This window comes from Haemorhous mexicanus, chromosome 33 (assembly GCF_027477595.1).
Source record: "Haemorhous mexicanus isolate bHaeMex1 chromosome 33, bHaeMex1.pri, whole genome shotgun sequence".
In the NCBI taxonomy this organism is placed as follows: Eukaryota; Metazoa; Chordata; class Aves; order Passeriformes; family Fringillidae; genus Haemorhous; species Haemorhous mexicanus.
The window spans coordinates 2,160,139-2,186,022 of record NC_082373.1 but is presented as its reverse complement, the minus strand read 5'-3'; the positions used below and the strand labels follow the sequence as shown (position 1 = coordinate 2,186,022).

The following is a 25,884-nucleotide window of genomic DNA, read 5'->3' as shown; positions in this document are numbered from 1 at the left end:
GCAGGAGGGCAGGACCCGAGCGCTGCTGGGCTTTGTTGGGATTTGGGATCATTCCCGGGGGGAATTCTTCCCTCTGGAAAAAAAGGGGCCGAGCTCCCAGATCACAAAATTCGGCTTTTTATCGCCCTCCCCTCGAACCCGAACTGAAACAAAATCACCCCAAAACCGCTGGCAGGGTCCCGGGAGAGCTCGGGGGCGATCCCGGCGCGGCGGGAGGAGAAGCCGGGGGGAAGGAGAGGGGATAATTGGGGAGGGGGATAATTAATTGGGGAGGGGGATAATTGGGGAGGGGTCCGCGGGCTCCGGGGGCGGTAACGGGGGCGGGGGGAGCCGTCAGTCGCCGCCGGGGGGATTTTCCGGCCGGGACGCGGCGATTGCTGCCAGGTTACGGCACCATCGCAGCAAGATCGATGGGGTTTTAAACGCGCCCCAGCTCTGGGCGATTGGTGACAATAAAAACAGAGAGGGATCGGCGGGGCCGGCGAGACGGGGGGGAAAAATGGGGGAAAAAAGGGGGAAATGGGGTTTTTACAAAAATAAAATAAAGGAGGAAGGGAGGGAGGGAGGGAGGGAGGTTCGTTGGTTCCCGCCTCCCCCCAATGATTTTTTCCTTGGTTTTTTACCAATTCTCGCCTTTATTAATTCCAGAATTCGACAAAAAACGCCGCGAGACAGCGACCCACGAGCCCTCCCCGCCTTTCCTAAGGGGAAACTGAGGCAGGGCCCATCCTCCACCCCTAAAGGAGCCCCAAACCCCCCCCCGAATGGAGAAACTGAGGCAGGGCCCATCCCCCACCCCTAAAGGAGCCCCAACCCCCCCCCCGAATGGAGAAACTGAGGCAGGGGTTCACCCTCTGCCCTGTAGTGTTGCCCTAAATCCTGTTCTGAGAGGGGAAACTGAGGCAGGGACCCATCAACCCCCTTACCCCCAGTCCCAAACTGGTCCAATTGGTCCAGGGACCCCCTAACCCCCTTTTCCCCAGTCCCAAACTGGTCAAACTGGGGCAGGCACCTTCCATCCTCCTTCCCCCCAGTCCCAAACTGGTCCAGGGACCCCCCCAGGCCCCTTTTCCCCAGTCCCAAACTGGTCCAACTGGTCCAGGGCTCCCCCAACCCCCTTTTCCCCGGTGCCAAACGGTTCCAGGGACCCCCCAGGCCCCTTTTCCCCAGTCCCAAACTGGTCCAGGGCTCCCCCAAGCCCCTTTTCCCCAGTCCCAAACTGGTCAAACTGGGGCAGGCACCTTCCATCCTCCTTCCCCCCAGTCCCAAACTGGTCCAGGGCTCCCCCAGCCCCGTCCCCCCCAGTCCCCAGGTGGTCAAGGACTCCCCCAGCCCCGTCCCCCCCGGTCCCAAACGGTTCCAGGGCTCCCCCAGGCCCCTTTTCCCCGGTCCCAAACGGTTCCAGGGCTCCCCCAGCCCCGTCCCCCCCAGCCCCCAGCCCCGCGCCGCCCCCGTCCCGCACCCCCAGCAGCCGCAGCACCCCCAGCTCCCGCAGCCGCGCCCGCGCCTCCCCCTCCCAGCCGCGGTTGGCGCGGGGGTTGCGGGGGGACGGGTGCGGGATCCAGGCCACGGGCACGGCCAGCCCCGCGTCCCGCAGCGCCCGGCGGGCCCGCAGCTCGGCCACGCGGCCCAGCGCCACCACGAGCCGCACGCCCAGCGCCCGCACGGCGGCGGCGAGCGCGGCCCCGCACGGCGCCAGCAGCCGCTCCCGCTCGGCCGCCCGCAGCTCGGGCGGGGGCACGTTGCGGCCCGAGGCGGCGAGGAAGAGGAGCGGGCAGAGGTTGTGCACGAAGCAGTGGCGGAAGAAGGCGCGGGGGTCGGGGCACAGGCTGCGGACGAGCCCCCAGAAGCGGGCGCCGCTGACCTCGGCCCGCGGGCAGCGCAGCCCCAGCACCGGGCGCTTGGGGTGCTCCCGGGGCGGCCGCCGCACCGCGCCCGACACCCGCAGCCACTCCCGCACGTGCCACGCCTCGCCGAACGGCACCTGCGGGGCGGGCAGGGGGCGTCAGGGCCGGGGGACACCCGGCGGGGACAGCCCCGGCCCGCGCAAAGTCACCCCCGCGCCGCGGCTGGGATGGAGCGGGAGCGCCCCGTGCCTCAGTTTCCCCTCCGTGGGAAGGACTGGGACCCCCCCGTGGGATGGACTGGGACCCCCCCCCCGTGCCTCAGTTTCCCTCCACGGGATGGACTGGGACCCCCCCCCCGTGCCTCAGTTTCCCTCCACGGGATGGACTGGGACCCCCCCCCGTGCCTCAGTTTCCCCTCCGTGGGATGGACTGGGACCCCCCCGTGCCTCAGTTTCCCTCCACAGGATGGACTGGGACCCCCCCCCCGTGCCTCAGTTTCCCCTCTACAGGATGGACTGGGACCCCCCCACCGTGCCTCAGTTTCCCTCCTCTGCTGCCCTGTGGGAACCCTTAGGGACCCCCTGATCCCCCCCAGCCTCATTTGCTCCCCTTTGGGACCTCGCGGGACGCACCGAGCCCCCCCCCCCAGCCCCTGTCCCGGTGCTCCCCGGTGCCCCCAGCCCTGTCCCGGTGCCCACCCCGGTCTGTGCCATGCCCAACGGGCCGGGGTTCATGCCCAGCGGGTTTGGGGTGCCCCCGGTGCCCTGTCCCGGTGCCCACCCCGGTCTGTGCCATCCCGAACGGGCCGGGGTTCATGCCCAGCAGGTTTGGGGTGCCCCGGTGCCCTGTCCCGGTGCCCACCCCGGTCTGTGCCATGCCGAACGGGCCGGGGTTCATGCCCAGCGGGTTTGGGGTGCCCCCCGGTGCCCTGTCCCGGTGCCCACCCCGGTCTGTGCCATGCCGAACGGGCCGGGGTTCATGCCCAGCGGGTTTGGGGTGCCCCCAGCCCTGTCCCGGTGCCCTGTCCCGGTGCTCCCGGTGCCCACCCCGGTCTGTGCCATGCCGAACGGGCCGGGGTTCATGCCCACGAACAGCACGGCCTTGGGCCCGCGCAGGAAGCGGCGCACGAAGCTCCGGTGCGGCTCCCACGCGTACTCGAGCGGCGCGTACACCACGGCCACCGGCGGGCCCGGCGGCGGCAGCGCCCGCAGCCGCTCGGACAGAGCGCGCTGCAGCGCCAGGAACCGCGCCGCCACGCCTTCGGCCTCGCCGTCCTCATCCTCATCCTCGTCCTCATCCTCATCCTCATCCTCGTCGGCTTCACCAGCACCGGCAGCGACAGCGGCTTCGTCCGCCGCAGCCCCGGCTCCTTCCTCAGCCGCAGCCCCGGCTCCTTCCTCTTCCTCAGCCCCGGCTCCTTCCTCCTCCTCAGCCCCGGCTCCTTCCTCCTCCTCCTCCTCCTCCTCTTCCTCCCGCTCCATCCCCCATCGCCTGCGGCGACACACGCGGTGGCGGCGGGGACAGAGGGGAGCCCCGGGAGGGGACGGGGGGACAGGGGAGCTCCGGGGGGACAACAGAACCCTGGGGAGGTGACAGAGGGGACAGCGGAGCGCGGGGGGCGGGGCAGAGGGGACAGGGGAGGTGACAGAGGGGACAGCGGAGCGCGGGGGGCGGGGCAGAGGGGACAGGGGAGGTGACAGAGGGGACAGCGGAGCCCGGGGGGCGGGGCAGAGGGGACAGGGGAGGTGACAGAGGGGACAGCGGTGCCCGGGGGGCGGGGCAGGCTGGCGGTGCCAAGGTGGCCGATCCGGACCCCCCCCCTCCCGAGGGTCCCTCACCGCCCCGCTCCCCCCGTGACGTCACACGCGACCCCCCGTGACGTCACGGCCGCCGCCGCGAGCCCACCTTGAGCACGCGCCGCGTCCGCCGCGCCCAGGCCCCGCCCCCTGCCCCTTCCCGGCGTGCCCCGCGCGCCCACCGGGGCGTGGCCCGGTCCTTTGTCTGCGCGCGGAGTTTCCCATCGTGCTTTGCGGCAGGAAAACATCAAAAAAATCCCACCCAGACCCCCCCCAAAATCCCAAAGACCCCCTAAAGTCCCACCCAGACCCCCCAAATCCCCCCAGACTCTCCAGAATCCCACCCAGACCCCCCCAAATCCCACCCAGACCCCCCGAACGCGCGTGAGGGACTCGGGGGCGGGGAACACTCGCAGCAGGGGGCGGGGGCTGCTCAGGCCACGCCCCTTCCCACGGCGGGGGCGGGGCACGGGGAGCTGCGGCGGCGCGAGGGCGCCCCCTAGCGGGCCCGGGAGGGAGCGTGCCCAACCTCCCCCGGTGCCACCGGAGTGTCCCCAACCCCCCCTCCATTGTCACCCTGAACCCTCCCGTGTCACCCAGGCGTCCCCAACAATCCCCCGAGAGTCACCAAGGTGTCCCCGGGTCCCTTTGTCCCCTCCGGGTCCCCCCCAGTGCCACCCCCGCTGTCCCCGGGTCCCTCTGTCCCCTCCGGGTCCCCCCCCAGTGCCACCCCCGCTGTCCCCGGGTCCCTTTGTCCCCTCCGGGTTCCCCACAGTGCCACCCCCGCTGTCCCCGGGTCTCTTTGTCCCCTCCGGGTTCCCCCCAGTGCCACCCCCGCTGTCCCCGGGTCCCTTTGTCCCCTCCGGGTTCCCCACAGTGCCACCCCCGCTGTCCCCGGGTCCCTTTGTCCCCTCCGGGTTCCCCCCAGTGCCACCCCCGCTGTCCCCGGGTCCCCTTTGTCCCCGCGCTGTCCCCGTGCAGAGCCCGCTGTCACCAGCAGGGGGCACCGGCGAGGGCACCGGGGGGACATTGGGGACACGCGGGGACACCGGGCCATACTGGGGACACAGGGGGACACTGGGCTGTATGGGGGCACTGGGGGACACTGGGTCATACCGGGGACACTGGGGGGACACCAGGCCATGCTGGTGACACTGAGGGGACACTGAGGGGACAGCGGGCCGTGCTGGTGACAGCGGTGTCCCCACCCCAGCAGGTGGCAGCTCTGAAAAGTGACCGTTTATTGGAAGCAAATCCGGGGGGTTGGGGACAACACGGGGGGGGTGGGGGACAGAGGGGACACGGGGACACCCCGGGGGGGCCCCGGCTAAAAACACCGACTTTAAAAAACACCGAAATCGGGGCCACCCCCCAAACCTGCCCCGGGGGTGGGGACAGGCTGGGGACACGGGGAGGGGACAGAGGGACAGCCCGGGGTCCCCTGGGGGCTATGTACAGTGGGGAGGGGGCTTAGCTGCGGGGGGGGTCCCGCTCCTTGGGCTCGCTGTCCTCGGGGTACGCGTGCCACGTCAGCCGCTCCTCGTAGAACGCGATGACAATCTGGGGACACTTGAGGTTGGCCTCCTTGGCCAGCACCAGGTCAGCCTCGTCCGTGTCCTTCCTGCGGGGACAGGGGACATGGGGACACGGGGACAGGCTGGGGACACTGGGACAGGCTGGGCACACGGGGACAGGCTGGGGACAGGCTGGGGTGACAATCTGGGGACACTTGAGGTTGGCCTCCTTGGCCAGCACCAGGTCAGCCTCGTCCGTGTCCTTCCTGCGGGGACAGGGGACATGGGGACACGGGGACAGGCTGGGGACAGGCTGGGGACACTGGGACAGGCTGGGGACACTGGGACAGGCTGGGGTGACAATCTGGGGACACTTGAGGTTGGCCTCCTTGGCCAGCACCAGGTCAGCCTCGTCCGTGTCCTTCCTGGGGGGACAGGGGACATGGGGACACTGGGACAGGCTGGGGACAGGCTGGGGACACTGGGACAGGCTGGGGACATGGGGACAGGCTGGGGACACAGGCTGGGGACAGGCTGGGTTGACAATCTGGGGACACTTGAGGTTGGCCTCCTTGGCCAGCACCAGGTCAGCCTCGTCCGTGTCCTTCCTGGGGGGACAGGGGACATGGGGACACTGGGACAGGCTGGGGACAGGCTGGGGTGACAATCTGGGGACACTTGAGGTTGGCCTCCTTGGCCAGCACCAGGTCAGCCTCGTCCGTGTCCTTCCTGCGGGGACAGGGGACATGGGGACAGGCTGGGGACAGGCTGGGGACAGGCTGGGGACAGGCTGGGGTGACAATCTGGGGACACTTGAGGTTGGCCTCCTTGGCCAGCACCAGGTCAGCCTCGTCCGTGTCCTTCCTGGAGGGACAGGGGACATGGGGACATGGGGACAGGCTGGGGACAGGCTGGGGACACTGGGATAGACTAGGGACACTGGGACAGGCTGGGGACACTGGGACAGGCTGGGGTGACAGTCTGGGGACACTGGGACACTGGGACAGGCTGGGGACACTGGAACAGGCTGGGGACAGGCTGGGGTGACAATCTGGGGACACTTGAGGTTGGCCTCCTTGGCCAGCACCAGGTCAGCCTCGTCCGTGTCCTTCCTGCAGGGACAGGGGACATGGGGACACTGGGACAGGCTGGGGACAGGCTGGGGACACTGGGACAGGCTGGGGACAGGCTGGGGACAGGCTGGGGTGACAATCTGGGGACACTTGAGGTTGGCCTCCTTGGCCAGCACCAGGTCAGCCTCGTCCGTGTCCTTCCTGGGGGGACAGGGGACATGGGGACACTGGGACAGGCTGGGGACAGGCTGGGGACGCGGGGGACAGCGAGGTGGCCTCACCACTTCATGAGGAACATGAGGTCCCCGCAGGAGTCGGTGGCCCCGATGATCTTCTCGGGCTCCAGCCCCCGCTCGAAGCCGCGGGCGATGTCATTGCTCTGGGGACAGAGCGAGGGTTTGGGGCAAAAAGGGGCGGGATTGGGAAAAGGGGTTGGGAAATGGGATTGGGGGAAAAGGGATTGGGGCAAAAACGGGCGGGATTGGGAAAAGGGTGGGGTTGGGGGGAAAGGGGTGGGATTGGGAAAAGGGGTGGGATTGGGGAAAAGGGATTGGGGGGAAAAGGGATTGGGAAAAGGGGCGGGATTGGGAAAAGGGATTGGGAAATGGGATTGGGGGGAAAGGGATTGGGGGGAGAGGGGTGGGATTGGGGCAAAAAGGGGTGGGATTGGGAAAAGGGTGGGATTGGGAAAAGGGATTGGGGGAAAAGGGTGGGATTGGGGCAAAAAGGGGTGGGATTGGGAAATGGGTGGGATTGGGAAAAGGGATTGGGAAAAGGGGCGGGATTGGGAAAAGGGGTGGGATTGGGAAATGGGTGGGATTGGGGCAAAAAGGGGTGGGATTGGGAAAAGGGGTGGGATGGGAAATGGGGTGGGATGGGAAATGGGGTGGGTTTGGGGCAAAAAGGGGTGGGATTGGGAAAAGGGGCGGGATTGGGAAAAGGGTGGGGTTGGGGGGAAAGGGATTGGGAAAAGGGGTGGGATGGGAAATGGGGTGGGATTGGGAATATGGATGGGATTGGGAAAAATGGGATTGGATTGGGGGAATGGGATGGGATTGGGGGAATGGGATGGGATTGGGGGAATGGGATGGGATTGGGGGAATGGGATTGGATTGGGGAATGGGATTGGATTGGGGAATGGGATTGGATTGGGGGAATGGGATGGGATTGGGGAATGGGATTGGATTGGGGGAATGGGATGGGATTGGGGGAATGGGATTGGATTGGGGAATGGGATTGGATTGGGGAATGGGATTGGATTGGGGGAATGGGATGGGATTGGGGGAATGGGATGGGATTGGGGCAATGGGATTGGATTGGGGAATGGGATGGGATTGGGGGAATGGGATGGGATTGGGGAATGGGATGGGATTGGGGGAATGGGATTGGATTGGGGAATGGGATGGGATTGGGGGATGGGATTTTAGGGGGAGGAGGGGACAGGGAGGGGGTGCAGCTCTGGGCTGGGGATGCTGTCCCCAGGCCCACTGGGGGAGTGGCCCTGTGCCTGGGCACTGTCCCCTTCCCTGGTGGCCATGCCAGGAGTCCAGGCTCCTGTCCCCATGGCGAGGACACTGGGTGCCACCATCCCCATCCCCATGTCCCCGTCTCTGAATTCCCACCCCATCCCCATGTCCCTGTCCCCTGCCCATGTCCCCATCTCCATCCCGGTGTAGCTGTCCCCTCCTGGTGTCCCTGTCCCCTGCCCATGTCCCCATCTCCATCCCTGTGTAGCTGTCCCCTCCTGGTGTCCCTGTCCCCTCCCAGCGTCCCTGTCCCCATCCCCTCTCACCCCTCCCCATGTCCCCAGGTGTCCCCTCCTGGTGTCCCTGTCCCCATCCCCATGTCCCCTCCCAGTGTCCCTGTCCCCTCCCAGTGTCCCTGTCCCAGGTGTCCCCTCTCACCTCCCTGTGTCCCCATTCCCATGTCCCCATTCCAGTGTCCCCATCCCCTCCCAGTGTCCCCATCCCAGTGTCCCCATCCCCTCCCAGTGTCCCTGTCCCCAGCTGTCCCCTCTCACCTCCCCGTGTCCCTGTCCCCCTCCCAGTGTCCCTGTCCCCCTCCCAGTGTCCCTGTCCCCTCCCAGTGTCCCTGTCCCCAGCTGTCCCCTCTCACCTCCCCGTGTCCCTGTCCCCCTCCCAGTGTCCCTGTCCCCCTCCCAGTGACCCCATCCCCTCCCACTGTCCCTGTCCCCAGCTGTCCCCTCTCACCTCCCCGTGTCCCTGTCCCCCTCCCAGTGTCCCTGTCCCCCTCCCAGTGTCCCTGTCCCCTCCCAGTGTCCCTGTCCCCAGCTGTCCCCTCTCACCTCCCCGTGTCCCTGTCCCCATCCTAATGTCCCTGTCCCCCTCCCAGTGTCCCTGTCCCCTCCCAGTGTCCCTGTCCCCAGCTGTCCCCTCTCACCTCCCCGTGTCCCTGTCCCCATCCTAATGTCCCTGTCCCCCTCCCAGTGTCCCTGTCCCCTCCCGGTGTCCCCTCTCACCTCCCTCTTCTTCTTGGCCCTGCCATCCTCCCCGGGCAGTCCCTTGCGCTTGGCGCCCTCGGGGCGCTCGCGGGGCCGTGTCCCCTCGCTGTCCCTCATGTCCCTCATGTCCCTCATCCTGCGGTCCTTGCGCAGGAACTGCGAGATCAGCTCGGGGCAGTCCAGGTTCTTCTCGGGCTCCCACGTGTTGTGCTCCCTGGGGACACCCGGGGACACAGTCAGGGGACACCCAGGGACACAGTCAGGGGACAACCAGGGACACCCGGGGACACGCTCAGGGGACACCCAGGGACACCCGGGGACACGCTCAGGGGACACCCGGGGACATGCTCAGGGGACACCCAGGGACACAGTCAGGGGACAACCAGGGACACCCGGGGACACGCTCAGGGGACACCCAGGGACACCCGGGGACACGCTCAGGGGACACCCGGGGACATGCTCAGGGGACACCCAGGGACACAGTCAGGGGACAACCAGGGACACCCGGGGACACGCTCAGGGGACAACCAGGGACACGGTCAGGGGACAACCAGGGGCACCCAGGGACACCCAGGGACATCTGGGGACACCCGGGGACACGCTCAGGGGACACCCAGGGACACGCTCAGGGGACACCCAGGGACACCCGGGGACACGCTCAGGGGACACCCAGGGACACGCTCAGGGGACACCCAGGGACACCCGGGGACACGCTCAGGGGACACCCAGGGACACCCGGGGACACCCAGGGACACCCAGGGACACGCTCAGGGGACACCCAGGGACACAGTCAGGGGACAACCAGGGACACCTGGGGACACGCTCAGGGGACAACCAGGGACACCCGGGGACACCCGGGGACACGCTCAGGGGACACCCAGGGACACAGTCAGGGACACCCAGGGACACAGTCAGGGGACACCCAGGGACACCCGGGGACACGCTCAGGGAACACCCAGGGACACCCGGGGACACCCAGGGACACGCTCAGGGGACACTCAGGGACACGTTCAGGGACACCCAGGGAGCTGTGCCCCACCCAGGGCTGTCCCCTGTCCTTGGGGACAGGGTCAGGGGACACTCAGGGGCACGTTCAGGGACACCCAGGGAGCTGTGCCCCACCCGGGGCTGTCCCCTGTCCTTGGGGACAGGGTCAGGGGACACTCAGGGGCACGTTCAGGGACACCCAGGGAGCTGTGCCCCACCCGGGGCTGTCCCCTGTCCTTGGGGACAGGGTCAGGGGACACTCAGGGGACACTCAGGGACACCCAGGGGGCTGTGCCCCCCCGCCCCAGGGCTGTCCCCTGTCCTTGGGGACAGGGTCAGGGGACACTCAGGGGCACGTTCAGGGACACCCAGGGGGCTGTGACCCCCCACCCAGGGAGCTGTCCCCCGCGCTGTCCCCGCTGTCACTCACTCGGAGAAGCCCTTCCACTTGAGCAGGTACTCGGCCTGGCCCCTCACCACGCGCCGGTCCAGAACCTTCTCCACCACATACTCCTCCTCCTCCCCCGAGGACGAGCTGTCGGCTGCCCGCCGGCTCCTCCTGCCCATAGCGCAGCCACCGCTCTGGGGACAGGGACACAGTGTCACCATGGGACAGGGAATGTCACCAGGGCCCTGCCCGCCGGCTCCTCCTGCCCATAGCGCAGCCACCGCTCTGGGGACAGCACAGGGACAGGGACAGGAATGTCACCGTGGGACAGGGAATGTCACCGTGGGACAGGGAATGTCACCAGGGCCCTGCCCGCCGGCTCCTCCTGCCCATAGCGCAGCCACCGCTCTGGGGAAGGGACAGGGACAGGAACAGGAGTGTCACCGTGGGACAGGGAATGTCACCGTGGGACAGGGAATGTCACCAGGGCCCTGCCCGCCGGCTCCTCCTGCCCATAGCGCAGCCACCGCTCTGGGGACAGGGACACAGTGTCACCGTGGGACAGGGAATGTCACCGTGGGACAGGGCACTGCCCGCCGGCTCCTCCTGCCCATAGCGCAGCCACCGCTCTGGGGACAGCACAGGGACAGGAGTGTCACCGTGGGACAGGAGTGTCACTGTGGGACAGGGCCCTGCCCGCCGGCTCCTCCTGCCCATAGCGCAGCCACCGCTCTGGGGACAGGGACAGGGACAGGAGTGTCACCGTGGGACAGGGCCCTGCCCGCCGGCTCCTCCTGCCCATAGCGCAGCCACCGCTCTGGGGACAGGGACAGGGACAGGAGTGTCACCGTGGGACAGGGAATGTCACCATGGCCCTGCCCGCCGGCTCCTCCTGCCCATAGCGCAGCCACCCCTCTGGGGAAGGGACAGGGACAGGAGTGTCACCGTGGGAATGTCACCGTGGGACAGGGCCCTGCCCGCTGGCTCCTCCTGCCCACAGCGCAGCCACCGCTCTGGGGACAGGGACAGGGACAGGGACAGGAGTGTCACCGTGTGACAGGGAATGCCACCGTGGCACTGCCCGCCGGCTCCTCCTGCCCATAGCGCAGCCACCGCTCTGGGGACAGGGACAGGGACAGGAGTGTCACCGTGGGACAGGGCCCTGCCCGCCGGCTCCTCCTGCCCATAGCGCAGCCACCGCTCTGGGGAAGGGACAGGACAGGGACAGGAGTGTCACCGTGGGACAGGGAATGCCACCGTGGGACAGGGCACTGCCCGCCGGCTCCTCCTGCCCATAGCGCAGCCACCGCTCTGGGGACAGGACAGGGACACAGTGTCACCGTGGGAATGTCACCGTGGGACAGGGCCCTGCCCGCCGGCTCCTCCTGCCCATAGCGCAGCCACCGCTCTGGGGAAGGGACAGGGACAGGAGTGTCACCGTGGGAATGTCACCGTGGGACAGGGCACTGCCCGCCGGCTCCTCCTGCCCATAGCGCAGCCACCGCTCTGGGGAAGGGACAGGGACAGGACAGGGACAGGAGTGTCACCGTGGACAGGGAATGTCACCGTGGGACAGGGCCCTGCCCGCCAGCTCCTCCTGCCCATAGCGCAGCCACCGCTCTGGGGACAGGACAGGGACAGGGACAGGAGTGTCACCGTGGGACAGGGCCCTGCCCGCCGGCTCCTCCTGCCCACAGCGCAGCCACCGCTCTGGGGACAGGGACAGGGACAGGGACAGGAGTGTCACCGTGGGACAGGGCCCTGCCCGCCGGCTCCTCCTGCCCACAGCGCAGCCACCGCTCTGGGGACAGGACAGGGACACAGTGTCACCGTGGGACAGGGCACTGCCCGCCGGCTCCTCCTGCCCACAGCGCAGCCACCGCTCTGGGGACATGAGGACATGGCATTGTCACCCGCGGGGGGACAGGGGACAGCTCGGGGGGAGGATTTGGGCTCATCTCAGGACCCCCAAAGGGAGATTTGGGGCTCCTGGAGTGCCCTTAAAGAGAAGGGGACACCTGGGGACCCCCAAGAGGGATTTAGGGACACCTGGGGACCTCCAAGAGGGATTTGGAGTCATTTTGGGATCCCCAAGAGGGAATTTGGGGTCATTTTGGGATCCCCAAGAAGGATTTGGGGACAGCTGGGGACCCCCATATGGAATTTGGGGACATTCTGGGATCCCCAAGAGGAATTTGGGGTAATTTTGGGATCCCCAAAAGGGATTTGGGGTAATTTTGGGATCCCTAAGAGGGATTTGGGATCATTTTGGGATCCCCAAGAGGAATTTGGGGTAATTTTGGGATCCCCAAGAGGGATTTGGGGTGATTTTGGGATCCCCAAGAGGAATTGGGGGTAATTTTGGGATCTCCAAAAGGGATTTGGGGTAATTTTGGGATCCCTAAGAGGGATTTGGGGACAGCTGGGGATCCCCAAGAGGGATTTGGGGTAATTTTGGGATTCCTAAGAGGGATTTGGGGTAATTTTGGGATCCCCAAGAGGAAATTGGGGTAATTTTGGGATCCCCAAAGGGATTTGGGGTAATTTTGGGATTCCTAAGAGGGATTTGGGGTCATTTTGGGATCCCCAAAGGGAAATCCCAAGGGGGGAGCACAGGAGGGGACAATTCCTAAAAACCAGCAGGGATTTAGGCACAAAGAAACTGATTTGGGCAAAAAGAACCCCTCAGAATTTAGGCAGAACGAAATGGAATTTAGAATAAATCCCCTAAAACTGAGGGGGGATTTGGGAGTGGGGAAATGGAATTTGGGCTAAACCCCTTAAAAATGAGGGCGATTAAAAAAAAAGTCGTTTGAAGAAAGCCCCAGTTCGGGATTTTTCCCCTCCCTGCAGGCAGGATTTAGCGGATTTCTTTCTTTCAAAGGCAGCCCCGTGAGGGACGCGGGGAATTCCTCGCTCCCGGCTGGAATTTCCTGTGGGATTCCCGGCGGGATTTCGGGCGGGAACCGGGAGGTTTTTGGGTGGATTCCTGAGGGAAAAGGGGCCGGTTTGGGTGGGAAAAGGCGATTCTAGGAGTGGAAAATCCGCGGCGGAGCCCCCGGGGCGCCGATCCCGGATCCCGCGCCCGGGAATCCTGAGGGAACAAAGGGAAGGCGCCGCGCTGAGGCCAAAAGCGCCTTTCCAGGGCGAAAAACCGCAGCTCTGAGGGGAAACCCGCCGGATTGAGGGGGGAAAGCGCCGGTTTGAGGTGGAACGCGGCGGTTTGAGGGCAAAACCCGCAATTTTGGGGTAAAAAGCCGCAGATTTGGGTTCAAAGCGCCGCGGAGGGGACCGGCGCGCGGGCCTGGGGAGGGGCTAGAAGCGCGCCGCGGCACGCGATTGGTCAGGACCGCCGCGCGCGCGCGCGTTAATTGGCTGAGCGCCCGACCGCTCGCCACGACCCCGCTGCGCCACTATTGGGCAGTGGAACAGTCACTCCAAGCACCGCCCCACCTTCACTGCGCCGCTATTGGCCAGGGCGCCTGTCAATCCGGCCGTCGGCCCATCCCCCCCGCTCGCTGCTATTAAATACCCTGCCCGTCACTCCGCGCGCGGCCCCGCCTCCCGCCCGCATCCATTGGCCACCGCGCCTGCCCGTCACAGCGGCGGACCTGCCCCCGCGCTGCCGCCCATTCATCCGCCGCCCGCCGCCGGCGCTACCTGCGCGGGGAGCGGCTCCGGCGCGGGCTCGTCCGCCGCGGTTTGGCCGCCGCTCCGAGCTGCCGCCGCTCCGCGCTCCGCCCGCCAAAACCGCCCGCAGCGCGCAGGCGCCGCCGGCCGCGCTACGCGCATGCGTCCGCCCGCCTTTCCCCCCTCCCCAAAGACCGCCACGATTGGCGCATGCGCTGCTCCGGGCGCACCTTGGGGCCGGCGGGCAGGCGGCCCCTCCTCGCCGCCGCCGGGAGTCGCCGCCGCCGCCTCGCTCTGCGGAGGCCGCGCCGCGCTCGCCGAGCTGCGCTGGGCCCGCCGGCGGCCCGCGCTGACCGACGGCCGCGCCCGCCAATGGAGACCGTCCCCCCGCCCGCCCGGCCAATGAGCGCCTGGCTGGGGGCGGGCCCTCCGCCGCTCCACCCAATCAGCGGCGCTCCAGGGAGTCTCCGGGCCGGAGCGGGAAAAGCCGCGCGGGGCGTGGCGACAGCAATTCCCCCCAATCCCCGCGGCGCGGAGGCGGGACGATCCGTGAAGCAGCCAATCAGCGGCGTCGCCGGGGGCGGAGCTCGGCCAGCCACCCAATGGGGCGGCGGCGCCGGGAGGCGTCAGCCAATGGGAGGCGGCGCGGGGGCCGTGAGGGCGGCGGGGGCGGCGGGGTGAGGCGGCGGCGCTCGCGTCGCTCGGCCCCTTTCCGTGTCGGCCCTCGCAGAGGGAGCATCGCGCGCTGCCGCCACCGCCCGGCCCGCCCCGCCCCGCGCCGCCGCCATGGCCAAGGCCGAGGTCAGCGCCCGCACCGCGTTCCCGCTCGCCGATCCGCGCGCGGCGGTTTTTTTTTCAATCCCGTCCGTCCGTCCATCCCCCCCCCCCCTCAGCGCGCCGCCCCCGCCGCCTGGCGGGCCGCGGGACCTCAGTGCGCCTGCGCGCCGCGCGCCCCCCCTCCCCTCACCCGCGCAGGCGCCACTGGGGGGGGGGGGGTCACACACAGGGCTCCCCCTCCCCCTCCCTTCACCCACCCCCCCCCCTCAGGCTCCATTTTGGGGGGGGTCTCACAGAAACCCCCCCCATCCCCTCCCCTCCCCCCCCAGGCTCCTTTTTGGGGGGGGGTCCCATAGGTTCCCCCCCGCATCCTCTTCTCCCCCCTCCCCTGCAGGCGCATGCGCGACCCCCTCCCCACCCACCGCCCCCCCCCCCCAACCCCGCGCGCGCGCCCGCGGCCACGTGCGCGTCCTTTGTGTCACCCGGGGTGGGGGTGGGGGGGGACACACACGGGGGTCTCGGAAATGACGGGTGGGGAGGTAAAATTAGGGGTGGGGGGCGCTTGGGCGTTTGGGGGAGCTCAGATTTAGGGTTGGGGGGGGTCAAAGGTTGGGGATGGAGGGGTTGGGGGGTGTCAAAAATAGGGGCTGGGGGCGCTGAGGGGACTGGGAGGCCCAAAAAAGGGGGGTTGGGGGACAGATTTGGGGGGCTGGAAGATGGAGGAGTTTGGGTTGGGGGGGTGCTGGGGGTCTGGTGGTCCCCCCTAGATGGGGATTGGGGATGCTCAGGGTTCAGGTGGCCCCAAAAATTTGGGATGGGGGAGCTCGGGGGGTCCCCTTGGGGCCAGGGATGGGTCCAGGGGGGGCTCAGGGGCTTGGTGGGGGGGATTTGTTGGGGGTGGGTTTGGGATGTCAGGAGCTGGGGGGTGCAGGGGGTCCCAGTGGGGTTTTTTGGGGTCCCAGGAGGGATTTTGGGGTGTCAGGAGCTGTGAGGGGGGTCCCAGGAGGGATTTTGGGGTGTCAGGCCCCCCAGAGCTGCATGAGGGGGTTTTGGAGCTCCCCAGCCCCATCATGAGCAGTGTGGGAGGGTTTTGGGGGAGTTTTGGGGGTCCCTACCCCCCCATGAACTGAGTGAGAGAGTTTTGGGGGGAAGTTTTGGGGTTCCCCAGCCCCCTGGAGCTGTGTGAGGGGATTTTGGGGTTCCTCAGCCCCTCTGACCCTGATTTGAGGGGTTTTGGGGTGGTTTTGGGGCTTCTCCAGCCCCCCATGAGCTGGGTGAGGGGGTTTTGGGGTTCCCCAGCCCTGTGACCCCCTCCCTGCCCCTCTGAGGGGGTTTTGGGGGGTTTTGGGGTTCCCCTGACCCCCGCTGCCCCTCTGAGGGGGTTCTGGGGGGTTTTGGGGTGCCCCTGAACCCCCTGCTCCTCTGAGGGGGTTTTGGGGTTCCCCTGACCCCCACTGCCCCTCTGAGGGGGTTTTGGGGTTCCCCTGACCTCCCCTGCCCCTCTGAGGGGGTTCTAGGGGGTTTTGGGGTTCCCCTGACCCCCCCTGCCCCTCTGAGGGGGTTCTGGGGGGTTTTGGGGTTCCCCTGACCCCCCCCGCCCCTCTGAGGGGGTTTTGGGGTGCCCCTGACCCCCCCTGCCCCTCTGAGGGGGCTCTGGGGGGTTTTGGGGTGCCCCTGACCCCCCCTGCCCTTCTGAGGGGGTTCTGGGGGGTTTTGGGGTGCCCCTTACCCCCCCTGCCCCTCTGAGGGGGTTTTGGGGTGCCCCTGACCCCCGCTGCCCCTCTGAGGGGGTTCTGGGGGGTTTTGGGGTGCCCCTTACCCCCCCTGCCCCTCTGAGGGGGTTTTGGGGTTCCCCTGACCCCCCCTGCCCCTCTGAGGGGGCTCTGGGGGGTTTTGGGGTGCCCCTGACCCCCGCTGCCCCTCTGAGGGGGTTTTCGGGTGCCCCTGACCCCCCTGCCCCTCTGAGGGGGCTCTGGGGGGTTTTGGGGTGCCCCTGACCCCCTGGCTGTCCCGCAGTCCCCGAAGGAGCCGGAGCAGCTCCGCAAGCTCTTCATCGGGGGCCTGAGCTTCGAGACCACGGACGAGAGCCTGCGCAGCCACTTCGAGCAGTGGGGCACGCTCACCGACTGCGTGGTGAGGGACCTGGGCACGGCCTGGGGGCGGCGGAAACGGGTCTGGGGGCATCGGAAACGGGTCTGGGGGCGTCGGAAATGGGTCTGGGGGCATCGGAAATGGGCCTGGGGGCATCGGAAATGGGTCTGGGGGCATCGGAAATGGGTCTGGGGGCGTCGAAAACGGGTCTGGGGTCTGGGAAATGGGCCTGGCACCCCCAAAAATGGGTCTGGGGTCTGTGAAACAGGCCTGGGAGCCCCAAAAATGGGTCTGGGGTCTGGGAAACGGGCCTGGCACCCCCAAAAATGGGTCTGGGGTCTGTGAAACAGGCCTGGGAGCCCCAAAAACGGGGCTGGGGTCTGTGAAATGGGCCTGGGAGCCCCAAAAACGGGTCTGGGGTCTGGGAAACGGGTCTGGGATCCCCCAAAACGGCCCTGGGATCCGTGGAGCGGACCTGGCACCCAGAACCAGCCCTGGGAGCCCCAAAACCATCCCGGGAAGCCCAGAAGGTTCCCTGGCATCCCCTCGGCCCAGGCCACCCCCTGGCAGCTCCAGACTGGGCCCCCGGAAGCCACAACCACCCCTGGGTGTCACCTGCGGGTGTCACCTGTGGGGGTCACCTCACCTGTGTCCCCTACCTGTGCGCCTCCCCTGTCCCCCCGCTGTGGGGCCGGGTGATGCAGGAGCCCAGCGTGAAGTGCTCGTGTTTGTGATTGTCACACCCCTGCCTGTGTCCCCATGTCCCTGTGTCTGTCTGTCCTCATGTCCCTGTGTCTGTCTGTCCCCATGTCCCCTGTGTCTGTCTGTCCCCATGTCCCTGTGTGTGTCTGTCCCCATGTCCCTGCCCTGTCCCTGCCGTGTCCCTGTCCCCAGGTGATGCGGGACCCCAACACGAAGCGCTTGCGGGGCTTTGGGTTTGTCCCATCCCTGTGTCTGTCTGTCCCCATGTCCCCTGTGTCCCTGTGTCTGTCCCCTGTGTCTGCCCTGTCCCTGTGTCCCTGATGTGTCCCTGCCGTGTCCCTGTCCCCAGGTGATGCGGGACCCCAACGAAGCGCTCGCGGGGGTTTGGGTTTGTCCTATCCCTGTGTCTGTCCCCATGTCCCTGTCTGTCTGTCCCCATGTCCCCTGTGTCCCCATGTCCCTGTGTCTGTCCCCTGTGTCTCTGCCCTGTCCCCATGTCCCTGCCCTGTCCCTGCCGTGTCCCTGTCCCCAGGTGATGCGGGACCCCAACACGAAGCGCTCGCGGGGCTTTGGGTTCGTCCCATCCCTGTGTCTGTCCCCATGTCCCTGTGTCTGTCCCCATGTCCCCTGTGTCCCTGTGTCTGTCCCCATGTCCCCTGTGTCCCTGCCGTGTCCCTGCAGTGTCCCTGACGTGTCCCTGTCCCCAGGTGATGCGGGACCCCAACACGAAGCGCTCGCGGGGCTTTGGCTTCGTCACCTACTCCTCGGTGGAGGAGGTGGATGCTGCCATGAACGCGCGGCCACACAAGGTGGATGGCAGGGTGGTGGAGCCCAAACGGGCCGTGTCCAGAGAGGTGAGGGACACTGGGGACACTGGGGACACTGGGGGGACATGGCAGGGTGGTGGAGCCCAAACGGGCCGTGTCCAGAGAGGTGAGGGACACTGGGGACACTGGGGACACTGGGGGGACATGGCAGGGTGGTGGAGCCCAAACGGGCCGTGTCCAGAGAGGTGAGGGACACTGGGGACACTGGGGACACTGAGGGGACATGGCAGGGTGGTGGAGCCCAAACGGGCCGTGTCCAGAGAGGTGAGGGACACTGGGGACACTGGGGACACTGAGGGGACACTGAGGGGACATGGCAGGGTGGTGGAGCCCAAACGGGCCATGTCCAGAGAGGTGAGGGACACTGGGGACACTGAGGGGACACTGAGGGGACATGGCAGGGTGGTGGAGCCCAAACGGGCCGTGTCCAGAGAGGTGAGGGACACTGGGGACACTGAGGGGACACTGGGGACACTGAGGGGACACTGAGGGGACATGGCAGGGTGGTGGAGCCCAAACGGGCCGTGTCCAGAGAGGTGAGGGGACAATGGGGACACTGGGGACACTGGTGGGACATGGCAGGGTGGTGGAGCCCAAACGGGCCGTGTCCAGAGAGGTGAGGGGACAATGGGGACATGGGAGGGTGGTGGCTGTGCTGGGTCCTCATAGCAGTGGTCCTGGAGACGGGCTGTGCCTGCTGCTCCAGGTGGTGACCTTGGGGACAGTGGCAGTTGTAGTTTCCATGCCTGCTGCTCTGGTGGTGGCCCCAGGGACAGGGACAGTGGCCATGCCTGCTGGGTGGTAGGGACAGGGACAGGGACAGTGGCCATGCCTGCTGGGTGGTGGCCCTAGGGACAGTGGCCGTGCCCGCTGGGTGGTGGCCCCAGGGACAGTGGCCATGCCTGCTGGGTGGTGGCCCCAGGGACAGGAACAGGGACAGTGGCCGTGCCTGCTGGGTGGTGGCCCCAGGGACAGGGACAGTGGCCGTGCCTGCTGGGTGGTAGGGACAGGAACAGGGACAGTGGCCGTGCCCGCTGCTCCCCGCGGTGCCCGCGGGGCAGTGCCCGCCCGGTGCCCGTGTCCCGCTGCCAGCCGTGTCCCCGCTGTCCCCTGCAGGACTCGCAGCGGCCCGGGGCGCACCTGACGGTGAAGAAGATCTTCGTGGGCGGCATCAAGGAGGACACGGAGGAGCATCACCTGCGCGACTACTTCGGGCAGTACGGCAAGATCGAGGTCATCGAGATCATGACCGACCGCGGCAGCGGCAAGAAGCGCGGCTTCGCCTTCGTCACCTTCGACGACCACGACTCCGTGGACAAAATCGTCAGTGAGTGACCCTGGGGACAGGGGACAGCCCGCCTGGGGACAGTCTGGGGACAGCCTGGGGACATGGGGAGAGGGGACAGCCCGCCTGGGGACAGCCCAGTGAAACTGACAGGGGACAGCCTGGCTGGGGACAGCCCAGTGACACTGGGGGGGGACAGCCTGGCTGGGGACAGCCTGGGGACAGTGTGGGGACATGGGGAGAGGGGACAGCCCGGGTGGGGACAGTCTGGGGACAGCCCAGTGACACTGGGAAGAGGGGACAGCCTGGCTGGGGACAGCCCAGTGACACTGGGGGGGGGACAGCCTGGCTGGGGACAGCCTGGGGACAGTGTGGGGACACGGGGGAGAGGGGACAGCCCAGTGAAACTGACAGGGGACAGCCTGGCTGGGGACAGCCCAGTGACACTGGGGGGGGACAGCCTGGCTGGGGACAGCCTGGGGACAGTGTGGGGACATGGGGAGAGGGGACAGCCCGGGTGGGGACAGTCTGGGGACAGCCCAGTGACACTGAGGGGGGACAGCCCGGCTGGGGACAGCCTGGGGACAGCCCAGTGACACTGGGGAGAGGGGATAGCCTGGGGACAGCCCAGTGACACTGAGGGGGGACAGCCCGCCTGGGGACAGTCTGGGGACAATGTGGGGACACGGGGGAGAGGGGACAGCCCGGCTGGGGACAGCCTGGGGACAGCCCAGTGACACTGGGGAGAGGGGACAGCCCAGCTGGGGACAGCCCAGTGACACTGGGGGGGGACAGCCCGGCTGGGGACAGCCCAGTGACACTGGGGGGGGACAGCCCAGTGACACTGAGGGGGGACAGCCTGGCTGGGGGCAGCTTGGGGACAGCCCAGTGACACTGAGGGGGGACAGCCCGGCTGGAAACAGCTTGGGGACAGCCCAGTGACACTGAGGAGAGGGGACAGCCTGGCTGGGGACAGCCTGGGGACAGCCCAGTGACAGTGGCAGGGGGACAGCCCAGCTGCGGACAGCCTGGGGACACTGTGTGAGTGACAGCCTGACTGGGGACAGCCTGGGGACACTGTGGGGAGGTGAAAACCTGGGGACACTGGGCAGGGTGACAATTTGGGGAAGATTGTGGGGAGGTGACAGCCCGACTGGGGACAGCCTGGGGACACTGGGAGGTGACAGCCCGACTGGGGACAGCCTGGGGACACCGGGAAGGTGACAGCCCGACTGGGGACAGCCCGGGGGGGTGCCCCCCCGGCTGGGACAGTGCCCCTCGGTGCTGACCCCGCCGTGTCCCCGCAGTCCAGAAGTACCACACGGTGAACGGGCACAACTGCGAGGTGCGCAAGGCGCTGTCCAAGCAGGAGATGGCCAGCGCCTCGGCCGGCCAGCGAGGTGAGCGCCCGGCCCCGCCGTGCCACCCGTGCCACCCGTGCCACCCGTGCCGTGCCTAAAGGCCGTGCCCCCCCCCGCCCCTCTCCTAGGCCGCAGCGGTTCCGGAAACTTCGGCGGCGGCGGCCGCGGCGGCTTCGGCGGCGGTGACAACTTCAGCCGCGGCGGCAACTTCGGCGGCCGTGGTGAGTGACGGCAGGGCACGGGGACACGGACAGGGCACAGGGACGGGGCACGGGGACCCGCCGGCCGCTCCGCGCCCCCGTCCCCCCGGGCTCCAGGGGCCCCAGCGCGGTTTGTTCTTTCCAGGTGGCTTTGGCGGCGGCCGCGCCGGCGGCGACGGATTTAATGGATTTGGCGCTGACGGTAAGGCCGGGCCGGGCCTGAGTCCTGCGCCGGGCCGGGCCTGAGTCCTGCGCCAGGCCGGGCCTGAGCCCCGGGGACAGCTCCAGGCCGGGCCTGAGTCCTGCGCCGGGCCGGGCCTGAGTCCTGTGCCAGGCCGGGCCTGAGCTCTGTGCTGGACTGGGCCTGAGCCCCAGGGACAGCTCCAGGCCAGGCCTGAGCCCTGCGCCGGGCCGGGGCTGAGCCCTGCGCCAGGCCGGGCCTGAGCCCCGGGGACAGCTCCAGGCCGGGCCTGAGCCCTGCGCCGGGCCGGGCCTGAGCCCTGCTCCAGGCCGGGCCTGAGTCCTGCGCCAGGCCAGGCCTGAGCCCCGGGGACAGCTCCAGGCCGGGCCTGAGTCCTGCGCCGGGCCAGGCCTGAACCCCGGGGGCAGCTCCAGGCCAGGCCCCAGCCCCGGGGGCAGCTCCAGGCCGGGCCCCAGCCCCGGGGGCAGCTCCAGGCCGGGCCCCAGCCCCGGGGGCAGCTCCAGGCCAGGCCCCAGCCCCGGGGGCAGCTCCAGGCCAGGCCCCAGCCCCGGGGGCAGCTCCAGGACGCCCGGCCCCGCCAGCCACGCAGCCCGAGCCCACCCGCGCCCACCGGAGCCCGGCCCCTGCAGCCCTGCCATGGCCCCCCACCCTCCAATCCCTTTTTTCTGCTTTCCCCCAGGCTACGGCGGCGGCGGCGGCCCTGGCTACTCCGGGGGCAACCGTGGCTACGGCGGCAGCGGCTCCTACGACGGCTACAACAATGGCGGCGGCGGCTTCGGCGGCGGCAGCGGCGGCAGGCGGCCGGCACGGGGACCCGCGCTGGCCGTGCGCAACGGGCTGGCCGAGGCGGGCACAGGTGGGACACCGGGGACACCGGGGGGACACCGGGGACACCCCTGGGGGAGCTGGTGCTGCCCGGCAGCCGGGGTTAGCGGGGAGGGGTCACCGGGGGGTTTGGGAGCTCAGGGAACCCATCCTGGAGAGTCTGGGATCTCAAGGAAGCCATCCTGGAGATCTCCGGGGGGTTTGGGAGCTTGGGGAGAGGATCCTGGGGGTTTGGGATCTCAGGGAAAGGATCCTGGAGATCTCAGGGGGGTTTGGAACCTTGGGGAGAGGATCCTGGAGATCTCAGGGGGTTTGGGAGCTCAGTAACCCATCCTGGAACTCAGGGGGTTTGGGCTCCCAGTTAAAGCCCCCTGGGCTCCCAGAGTGTTGGGGATCCCCATTCCCCACCCCAAATCCCCCGATCGTGGGGCACCCCTGGGTGCTCGGTGTCCCCCCCCGACCCCTCTGTCCCCCCCTGACCCCTCTGTCCCCCCCTGACCCCTCTGTCCCCCCCCAGGCAGCAATTTCGGGGGCGGGGGCAGCTACAATGACTTCGGCAGCTACAACAACCAGGCCTCGAGCTTCGGGCCCATGAAGGGGGGCAGCTTCGGGGGGCGCAGCTCGGGGCCCTACGGCGGCGGTGAGTGCCCCTGGGAACCCCAAAACCCACCTGGGGAACCCCAAAATATCCCAAATGTACTGGGGCAGCTTCGGGGGGCGCAGCTCGGGGCCCTACGGCGGCGGTGAGTGCCCCTGGGGGACCCCAAAAATCACCTGGGGGACCCCAAAAATCACCTGGGAACCCCAAAAACCACCTGGGAACCCCAAAACCCACCTGGGGGACCCCAAAATATCCCAAATGTACTGGGGGCAGCTTCGGGGGGCGCAGCTCAGGGCCCTACGGCGGCGGTGAGTGCCCCTGGGAACCCCAAAACCCACCTGGGGGACCCCAAAAACCACCTGGGGAACCCCAGAAATCACCTGGGAACCCCAAAAACCACCTGGGGAACCCCAAAATATCCTGGGACGTGCTAAATGTACTGAGGGCAGATTTGGGGGGTGCAGCTTGGGGCACTAGAGTGGTGGTGAGTCCTCCAGAAATCACCAGGGGGACCCCAAAATCACCAGGGGGACCCCCAAAAATCACCTGGGGGGACCCCAAAATCACCAGGGCGAACCCAAAAATCACCAGGGGGACCCCAAAATCACCTGGGGGAGCCCAAAAATCACCTGGGGGAACCCCAAAAATCATCTGGGGGGACCCAAAATCACCAGGGGGACCCCAAAATCACCTGGGGGAGCCCAAAAATCACCTGGGGGAACCCCAAAAATCATCTGGGGGGACCCAAAATCACCTGGGGGGACCCAAAATCACCTGGGGGACCCAAAATCACCTGGGGGAGCCCAAAAATCACCTGGGGGAACCCCAAAATTACCTGGGGGGACCCAAAATCACCTGGGGGAACCCAAAAATCACCTGGGGGAGCTTAAAATGTGTTGGCGTGTCCTTAAAGGAACCCCAAAACGTGCTGGGAAGATCCCCAAAAAAACCCCAGGGGGATCCCAGAATGCGATGGCAGGGGTCCTGTGTCACTGGGGGGTCCCCAAATGTGTCCCCTCCCCATTTTTGGGGGTCCCTAAATCCCCCCCCGGCTCCGCAGGCGGCTACGGCAGCTCCAGCGGCGGCGGCAGCTACGGAGGAGGGAGGAGGTTTTAATGGCCAGGTGAGGGGGAAAAATGGGGGGAAAAGGTGGGAAAAGGGTGGGAAAAACACGAGAAAAGGGTGGGGGAAATATGAAAAAAGGATGGGAAAAATTGGGGGGAAAATGGGGAAAAAATGGGAAGAGAATGGAGGGAAAAAGTTACGAAATGGTTGTGGGGGAAGGTGAAGGAAAAGAAAAGGTTGGGAGGAAGGTCCAGGGAGGAAAGGGGAAAATAAGAGGGGAAAAATGGTGTGGAAAAGATGGAGAAGAAGGAAAAAGGATGGAAATCAGGGGAGAGGGTGGAGGTGGGAATTCCAGCGGGATCTGGGCTGGGATTGGGGCTGGGATGGGGTCAGGATCAGAGCAGGGTCAGGGCTGGGATGGGACTGGGATTGGGGCTGGGATTGGGGCGGGATCAGAGCAGGGATCTGGGCAGGATTAGGGATGGGATTGGGGCTGGGATCAGAGCAGGGATCTGGGATGGGATTGGGGCTGGGATCAGAGCAGGGATCTGGGATGGGATTGGGGCTGGGATTGGGGCAGGATTGGGGCTGGGATGGGGTCAGGATCAGAGCAGGATCTGGGCAGGATTGGGGATGGGATTGGGGCAGGATTGGGGATGGGATTGGGGCAGGATTGGGGTGGGATGGGGTCAGGATTGGGGTGGGATCTGGGCAGGATTAGGGATGGGATTGGGGCGGGATCAGAGCAGGGTCAAGGGATGGGATTTGGGCTGGGATTGGGATCAGGATTGGGATGGGATTGGGTCAGGATCAGAGCAGGATCTGGGCAGGATTGAGGCTGGGATTGGGGCAGGATCTGGGCAGGATTGGGGATGGGATTGGGGCAGGATTGGGGATGGGATTGGGGCGGGATCAGAGCAGGGATCTGGGCAGGGATGGCGCTGGGATCGGGGCAGGATTGGGGTGGGATGGGGTCAGGATCAGAGCAGGATCTGGGCAGGATTGGGGCTGGGATTGGGATCAGGATTGGGGTGGGATGGGGTCAGGATCAGAGCAGGATCTGGGCAGGATTGGGGCTGGGGGCTGGGATTGGAGTAGGATTGGAGCAGGGTCAGGGATGGGATTTGGGCTGGGATCAGGGCAGGGTTGGGGACCAGGACTGGGGCTGGATTTGGGGCTCTGCCCCTCCTGGAGCCCCCAGCACTGGGACCTTTCCCAGTCCCAATCCTGATCCTGCCCCTGCCCCACTCCCATTCTTGCCCCAATCCCAACCCTGACCCTGATCCTGCCCCAGCCCCATCCTGATCCCGACCCCAATCCCGACCCTGATCCTGCCCCTGCCCCACTCCCATTCTTGCCCCAATCCCGACCCTGACCCTGATCCTGCCCCTCCCCCATCCTGATCCCGACCCCAATCCCGACCCTGCCCCTCCCCCATCCTGATCCCGACCCCAATCCTGACCCCAGTCCCGGTCCTGATCCTGCCCCAGCCCCACTCCCATTCTTGCCCCAATCCCGCCCCTGATCCTGCCCCAGCCCCACTCCCATTCTTGCCCCAATCCCGCCCCTGCCCCAGCCCCTGACCGTGTCCGTCTGTCCCGCAGGAGCCGGAGCTGGGCGGGAGCCGGGGCGGCCCCTGGAGCCAGCGCCGGGCCGGGCAGAGCCCCCGGGACCCCCCGGGACCCCCCGGGATCGCCGAGTCCAGGCCCCCCCGTAGTTCCCGAGGAGCAGCCGGAGTTCCCCGCCTGTGTCCTGTACCCCCCCCTCAATAAATGTCTCTTGGGTTTTTTTTTTAAATTATTTTTTATTATTGTTAATTTTAGAGGCGGGGCGGCCGCTCTCCTTCTGATTGGTCGCTGCAGCTGTCAGTCACAGCCTGGCTCCGCCCTTCACCCCGCCTCCATTGTCACCTTGGGTGTCCCCAGAGCATCCCTGGGTGTCCCCAGGTGTCCCCAGAGGGTCCCTGGGTGTCCCCTGCGTGTCACCCCCGGTGTCCCCAGGTGTCCCCTGGGTGTCCCACCCCCCTGTCACTAATTGCCACCTTCCCTTTTGTAGGAGCCGCCGGCCCCGGGAGAGGAGCCCGCGGAGGTGAGCATGGGGACACTTGGGGACACTTGGGGACATGGGGACAGCCCCGGCCGGGCCACCTCCCCCCCCAGCCCCGCCCCAGCGCCCGCGGGACCCCCCGGTGCCCTCAATAAAAGGGTATTTTTGTACCTGTGTCCCGTGTGTGGGTGTGGGGACACCGGGGG

The 25,884-nt window shown here is 67.3% G+C and overlaps 3 protein-coding genes across 5 annotated transcripts; 1 reads left to right on the top strand and 2 right to left on the bottom strand.

Moving 5' to 3' along the window:
• Positions 1 to 333: 333 nt before the first annotated feature.
• SMUG1 (single-strand-selective monofunctional uracil-DNA glycosylase 1) lies at positions 334 to 3,804 on the bottom strand. Its single transcript, XM_059871793.1, has 4 exons — positions 3,753 to 3,804; positions 2,894 to 3,338; positions 1,433 to 1,984; positions 334 to 435 (listed from the first exon to the last, which is right to left on the bottom strand). The coding sequence occupies exons 2-4, from the start codon at positions 3,326 to 3,328 to the stop codon at positions 334 to 336; spliced, it is 1,089 nt and encodes a 362-aa protein (XP_059727776.1). The 5' UTR covers positions 3,329 to 3,338; positions 3,753 to 3,804.
• Positions 3,805 to 4,827: 1,023 nt separating this feature from the next.
• CBX5 (chromobox 5) lies at positions 4,828 to 14,053 on the bottom strand. Its single transcript, XM_059872014.1, has 5 exons — positions 13,927 to 14,053; positions 10,109 to 10,260; positions 8,710 to 8,905; positions 6,512 to 6,609; positions 4,828 to 5,264 (listed from the first exon to the last, which is right to left on the bottom strand). Exons 2-5 carry the CDS (start codon positions 10,243 to 10,245, stop codon positions 5,114 to 5,116), a joined length of 582 nt encoding a protein of 193 aa, XP_059727997.1. The 5' UTR covers positions 10,246 to 10,260; positions 13,927 to 14,053; the 3' UTR covers positions 4,828 to 5,113.
• A 308-nt stretch (positions 14,054 to 14,361) lies between these two features.
• On the top strand, positions 14,362 to 25,429 carry HNRNPA1 (heterogeneous nuclear ribonucleoprotein A1). 3 transcript variants are annotated; one of them, XM_059871997.1, is made up of 11 exons: positions 14,362 to 14,497; positions 16,490 to 16,606; positions 17,974 to 18,120; positions 19,210 to 19,420; positions 20,686 to 20,778; positions 20,868 to 20,960; positions 21,085 to 21,141; positions 21,821 to 21,997; positions 22,484 to 22,606; positions 23,628 to 23,690; positions 25,237 to 25,429. In XM_059871997.1, exons 1-10 carry the CDS (start codon positions 14,483 to 14,485, stop codon positions 23,681 to 23,683), a joined length of 1,089 nt encoding a protein of 362 aa, XP_059727980.1. In that variant the 5' UTR covers positions 14,362 to 14,482; the 3' UTR covers positions 23,684 to 23,690; positions 25,237 to 25,429. The 3 variants fall into 3 exon arrangements, with proteins under 3 accessions (XP_059727980.1, XP_059727981.1, XP_059727982.1); XM_059871998.1 differs by lacking the exon at positions 21,085 to 21,141 and having other exon boundaries at positions 14,435 to 14,497; XM_059871999.1 differs by lacking the exons at positions 14,362 to 14,497; positions 16,490 to 16,606; positions 17,974 to 18,120 and adding an exon at positions 18,626 to 18,709.
• Positions 25,430 to 25,884: the final 455 nt, after the last annotated feature.